Source organism: Hemitrygon akajei, unplaced genomic scaffold (assembly GCF_048418815.1).
Source record: "Hemitrygon akajei unplaced genomic scaffold, sHemAka1.3 Scf000171, whole genome shotgun sequence".
Classification (NCBI taxonomy): Eukaryota; Metazoa; Chordata; class Chondrichthyes; order Myliobatiformes; family Dasyatidae; genus Hemitrygon; species Hemitrygon akajei.
Genome location: NW_027332057.1, coordinates 602,650 through 608,649, shown reverse-complemented (window position 1 = coordinate 608,649; position 6,000 = coordinate 602,650). Strand labels below are relative to the sequence as shown.

Sequence of the window (6,000 nt, the reverse complement as noted above, 5' to 3'; positions counted from 1 at the left end):
TGGATCGTGACAACTTCCTGCTCTGGGAGAAAGGACAGTTGATTTACTGAATTGAAATATTCCTGAATAATTTTGAACAATTTAGCAAGGTATTTGGCAGGGTCTCACATGGGAGATTAGTTAAGAAGGTTCAGAGGCTTGGCATTCGAGGTGATGTGTTAAACTGGCTTTGACATCGGCTTCTCGGGAGAAGCCAGTAAGAGGTAGAAAATGGACTGATCATCACCAGTGAGCAGTCGGGTGCCGCGGGGATCGGCGCTGGGTCCATTTTTGCGTAACGTCTATGTCAGCGAACTGAATGATAAAATTACTGCAATGTTAGTTTTTGGTTTTGCGAGAGGTAACTTACATCTTGGACTGTACTCATCGGTTTAGAATAACAGTGGTCAGAGAATTTCTTGTGAAAATAACTCACAGAAGTTGGCCACTCTGCCCATCCAGACTGCTGCCCCATACAGTGAGATCATGACTTTTGTTCCGCAGTGCCGCCCGCCGCTTTCTGTAACTAGTCACCTATTCCCCTCCCCCACCCCACCCCACTGTTTACTACGTATCGAGGCCCTGAACAGAATTGAGGACTTTGCTTCTGCAGGACATTGAGGAAATCAGCTTGAAACGCCCACAATGAACACATTCGCAAAGAGAAAACAACACGAATTCATCTGAAATGACAAGACTTGGAAACGGAACTCCTGCTGCCAAAACAGTCCGCGTGCTTTGAAATCGTAAACCCTGGTCTGAGAACTGTATTTTTTAAATCTCGACGAGCTCAGTAGTTCAGATGAAAACTGCAGGATCAATATTACCACCACCGCCAGAGGAGGGTTATATGTCAAAACACAGATAACGCGCTAATCGGAAATAAAGATCGGAAATAAATATCAGAAGCTGAATTAGTCTCACCTCAATTATCCTAGAATGTTCTGTCTCGGTCTGGATATATTTTCAGGTCGCTTTCTTCCACCTTCATACAGACAATCAGGCAAGGATCATTCAGTACATATGGGGGAGGGGCCGGCTTGCTGTTCGGTGAGACTCACAGCGCGATTTTCTGTGTCAAGCTGCTGCCTGTCCACAGGGCAGATTCCGACACGCAGACATTCCTCAGAGCGGGGAGCGGCTTCTCTGCTGAAACCAAATCCAAATGGTTCGACATTCCGCGCTCGCATTCAACTATGAACAAAGTTTTCTCAATACTGTTTTTAAGTACTGTTACAGGGAATGAACTATAAAAAGAATGATACAGAAAAGCAGGTTCTCCAGTGTCTGCAATCTGAATGTCCACTTGCTACAATTGCTATCAGACTTTATTAGTTTCCAGTATTTTAATTTTACCTCAAACTCCCATCATCTGTTGTTTTAATGTGCGTTTTTGGGCAACTTAATTCAAGAAATCGACCTGTGATATGTGGCATTCTGAACGGCAACGTTCCGAACAGTCCCTCAGTTATTCTGAATAGTTTCTGTGCTTGTGCGTGCGTGCGCGTGTGTGTGTGTGTGTGTGTGTGTGCGTGTGTGTGTGTGTGTGTGTGTGTGTGTGTGTGTGTGTGTGTGTGTGTGTGTGTGTGTGTGTGTGTGTAAGATCAAGAGAGAGAGATCAGAGGCGGAAATGCTCCATCCCTGATTCATTTATTTACTTCCCCCTCCCCTTTTTGTTCTCTCTCTGCCCATCACTCTGCCTGTTCTCCATCTCCATCTGGTGCTGCCCTCCCCCTTTCTTTCTCCCTAGGCCTCCCGTCCCTTGATTCTTTCCCTTCTCCAGCTCTGTATCTCTTTTCCCAATCAACTTTCCGGCTCTCAGCTTCACCCCACCCCCTCCGGTCTTCTCCTATCATTTTGCATTTCCCCCTCCCCCTCCTACTTTCAAATATCTTGCTATCTTTTCTTTCAGTTAGTCCTGATGAAGGGTCTCGGCCAGAAACGTCGACAGTGCTTCTTCCTATAGACGCTGCCTGACCTGCTGTGTTCCACTTTGTGTGTGTTGCTTGAATTCCAGCATCTGCGGATTTCCTCGGGTGTGGATAGAGATGCATTGTTTAAAACGGAGATGATGAGGAACGTCTTTAGCCGGAGGGAGAGTCACTCTGTGTCTGACCCCGGGAGTGTGTGATGGGACGGTGCGGAGTGAGTTTCACACTGTGTGTGACTCCCGGCCTGTGTCATGGGACAGTGTGGAGGGAGATTCACTCTGTGCCTGACTCAGGGAGTTTGTGTTGGGACGGTGTGGAGGGAGCTTCACTCTGTGTCTGAACCCGGGAGTGTGTGATGGGACGGTGTTGAGGGAGCTTAACTTTGTGTCTGAGCCTAACTTTGTGTCTGATCTGGGAATGTATGATGGGACAATTTGGAGGGAGATTCACGCTGTGTCTGACCCCGGGTGTGTGTGTGACGTGACGGAGTGGAGGGAAATTCACTCTGTGTCTGACCCCGGGAGTGTGTGATGGGACGGTGTGGAGGGAGATTCACTCTGTGTCTGACCCCGGGAGTGTGTGATGGGACGGTGTGGAGGGAGATTCACTCTGTGTCTGACCCCGGGTGTGTGTGTGACGGGACGGAGTGGAGGGAAATTCACTCTGTGGTGACGCCGGTTTTCCATTCCCCATCCCTCTCGTACTTCGGACCTCAGTGGACTCACGTCGATTTTATCTGTCTGCGGGGAGCAGGAGCGCGTTAGTTAGCCAGAAAGGGGGTTGGGTGGAGATGAGATCCTGAACACCCAGACTCTGCCAGTCCGACCTGCCTCAGCCTGGAGCTGAGACGCTGCTGTGTCAGTGTGAGGAGCTCCGACCCACTGTTGCAGTGCACAGGCTGCGGGGGGCAGCAGAAACCTCAAATAAAACTCGAGTCCGGCAGCAGGACAGGAAGTTACAGCGGTTTATTGATTTCATCATGACAAATGTAAATTAAACAATGTATGAGCTTCTGACGTGCGGGAATAAATAAGCTGCTCCCGACTCACTCACAGTCACACACAATTAACTGACCAGCGACAAGAAGTGACCGGTTGAATAATCAGTCCCGTCTTTCACCGTCACTCTGCATCTGGGAACTGATGATTATAAAATCACACTTCAGGGCCGTGTCCGGCATCGCTGCAGATCCAGGGTCACTGCCGAGGGATTTGTCAATTTAACATCATTATATCGGCCAGGCTGCCGAATGCACCGCCCTCAACAAAGGGAGCAAAAGGATTCTCTCCCGGGATCATCCCCCCCACCCCGGGACACCGGTGTCCCAGACTGAGCCCCGGCCCCCGGGCTCTTCCGGTCTGGGAAATTCCCCGGGGTGTCACGTGGGAGTCTCCAACAACGCACATCCGGCGGAAGCTGTCCCGCCGGACAACAGGCGGAAATACGTCACGGCGGGACCGTTCCGAGCGACGCACAGCGCGAGACCAGAGCCGGTTCCTTTTAAATTGTTGGGAATCACCCCGGGCGCGCGGCCATTAAAGGTAAGGTCGGGAGTTAAAGGGGAGGGCGGGGAGTCGGCCAAATGTCCCCATCCCGCGGGCGGGGATGTTCACACATTCAGATGTTCACAGATCACTGTCAGTCCGGGTCTGAGTTCCTGCAGAGATCTCAGTTCCTTCCCCCCGGTCCGACTGAACCGATTGTCCCGCAGCCTGAAATGGATGGGAAAATAAAGATGAAATAAACAGATGACACAACAGTATCAGTAACAGGGGACCGGGGTTAATGTTTCAACAACACTCACAGACAAATATAACCGGAAAAACCGCGGATCCGCTGATATTTTATCACATTGATCATTAACACAAACACTCACTGGATCCGCTCCAGACTCGGGAGGGTCTGTATGAGGCGGCGGAGAGCGGGGACAGATCGGTCTGTCAGAGAGTTTGATCCCAGGTTCAGCTCCATCAGTGATGGGTGTGTACTGAGAGCGGAGACGAGATCCTCGGCACCAGAATCTGTGAGACCGACACGGAACAGCCTGGAGATGAGAGAGAGTGAGGGTGAAGGACACAGAGAGACAGGAGACGGTACAAATCCCCAGTGTTTATCAGTAACACAATTACTGATCACATTAATGTTCAGTGTCAGACACCCAGTGACTGTAAACACAATCTCCCACAGTCTGGTACTTACCCCAGTTTCTGTATTTTACACTCCGGGTTCCTCAGAGCCGCAGACACCAGTTTCACTCCTGAATCTCCCAGTTTATTACCACTCAGGTCCAACTCCGTCAGTGATGGGTTTGTACTGAGAGCGGAGGCGAGATCCTCGGCACCAGAATCTAGGAGACCGACATCCCACAGCCTGGAGATGAGAGAGAGTGAGGGTGAAGGACACAGAGAGACAGGAGACGGTACACATCCTCAGTGTTTATCAGTAACACAATTACTGATCACAGTAATGTTCAGTGTCAGACACCCAGTGACTGTAAACACAATCTCCGACAGTCTGGTACTTACCCCAGTTTCTGTATTTTACACTCCGGGTTCCTCAGAGCCGCAGACACCAGTTTCACTCCTGAATTCCCCAGTTTATTACCACTCAGGTTCAGCTCCGTCAGTGATGGGTTTGTACTGAGAGCGGAGGCGAGATCCTCGGCACCAGAATCTGTGAGACCGACATTCCTCAGCCTGGAGATGAGAGAGAGTGAGGGTGAAGGACACAGAGACAGGAGACGGTACACATCCTCAGTGTTTATCAGTAACACAATTACTGATCACATTAACGTTCAGTGTCAGACACCCAGTGACTGTAAACACAATCTCCCACAGTCTGGTACTTACAGCAATTTCTGTATTTTCCACTCCGGGTTCCTCAGAGACGCAGACACCAATTTCACTCCTGAATCTCCCAGTTTATTCTCACTCAGGCTCAGCTCCGTCAGTGATGGGTTTGTACTGAGAGCGGAGGCGAGATCCTCGGCACCAGAATCTGTGAGACCGACACTGTTCAGCCTGGAGATGAGAGAGAGTGAGGGTGATGGACACAGAGAGACAGGAGACGGTACAAATCCCCAGTGTTTATCAGTAACACAATTACTGATTTGTTTTTCTTCAGCACGACTGCGCAAGTCGGCCAGTGAGAACAGCGAGAAGAGTTTAAAAGGAAGACAGATTTACAGAGCGAGCGTCAGAGGAGCGGGAGACAGAGTAGGAAGGCTTTGGCTCAACGGGGCTTCGGCGATAAAGGGTCGAGGCGAGGTAGGTTATCTGTTTACAATACAGACAGAGAGTATGTGTGTGAGGCTGGTCTTCTGTGCTCGGTGTCAGATGTGGGAGATCCTGGAGACTCCCAGCCTCCTGGACGGCAACATCTGCACCCGGTGTGTCGAGCTGCAGCTCCTTAGGGACCGAGTTAGGGAACTGGAGATGCAGCTCGATGACCTTCATCTGGTCAGGGAGAGTGAGGAGGTGATAGAGAGGAGTTACTGGCAGGTGGTCACACCGGGGCCACGGGAGACTGAAGAAGTGGGCCACAGTCAGGAGAGGGAAGGGCAAGAAGCACGTTCTAGAGAGTACCCCTGTGGCTGTACCCCTTGCCAATAAGTTATCCTGTTCGAGTACGGCTGGAGAGGGAGCAACAACAGCTACACCTCTGGCACAGAGTCTGGCCCTGTGGTTCAGAAGGGTGGGGAAAGGAAGAGGAAGGCAGCAGAGATAGAGGACTATAGTTAGGGGGTCAGACAGATGATTCTGTGGACGCAGTAAAGAAGCTCAGATAGTAGTTTGCCTCGCAGGTGCCAGGGTCTGTGATTTTCAGATCACGTCCAAGATAGCCTGCAGTGGGAGTGAGAACAGCCAGAGGTCGTGGTACATATTGGTACCAATGACATAGGTAGGAAAAGGGAAGAGGTCCTGAAAACAGACTACAGGGAGTTAGGATGTAAGTTGAGAAACAGGAACGCACAGGTAGTAATCTCGGGATTACTGCCTGTGCAACAAGACAGTGAGAATAGGAATAGGATGAGGTTAAGAATAAACGTGTGGCTGAGGGATTGGAGCAGGAGGGAGCGATTCAGATTTCT

The 6,000-nt window shown here is 50.4% G+C and overlaps 1 protein-coding gene across 3 annotated transcripts in view; it reads right to left on the bottom strand.

Annotated features, from left to right (window-relative positions):
• Positions 1 to 2,854: 2,854 nt before the first annotated feature.
• Positions 2,855 to 6,000, bottom strand: part of LOC140724182 (NACHT, LRR and PYD domains-containing protein 3-like) — a 431,143-nt gene continuing 427,997 nt past the window's right edge. For all 3 annotated transcript variants that reach the window (XM_073038668.1, XM_073038667.1, XM_073038669.1), the window contains 5 exons: positions 4,760 to 4,930; positions 4,436 to 4,606; positions 4,110 to 4,280; positions 3,787 to 3,954; positions 2,855 to 3,622 (listed from right to left, as the gene is read on the bottom strand). In XM_073038668.1, coding sequence (XP_072894769.1) covers positions 3,520 to 3,622; positions 3,787 to 3,954; positions 4,110 to 4,280; positions 4,436 to 4,606; positions 4,760 to 4,930 — 784 coding nt within the window. In that variant the 3' untranslated portion in view covers positions 2,855 to 3,519. The remainder of the gene's footprint in view (positions 3,623 to 3,786; positions 3,955 to 4,109; positions 4,281 to 4,435; positions 4,607 to 4,759; positions 4,931 to 6,000) is intronic.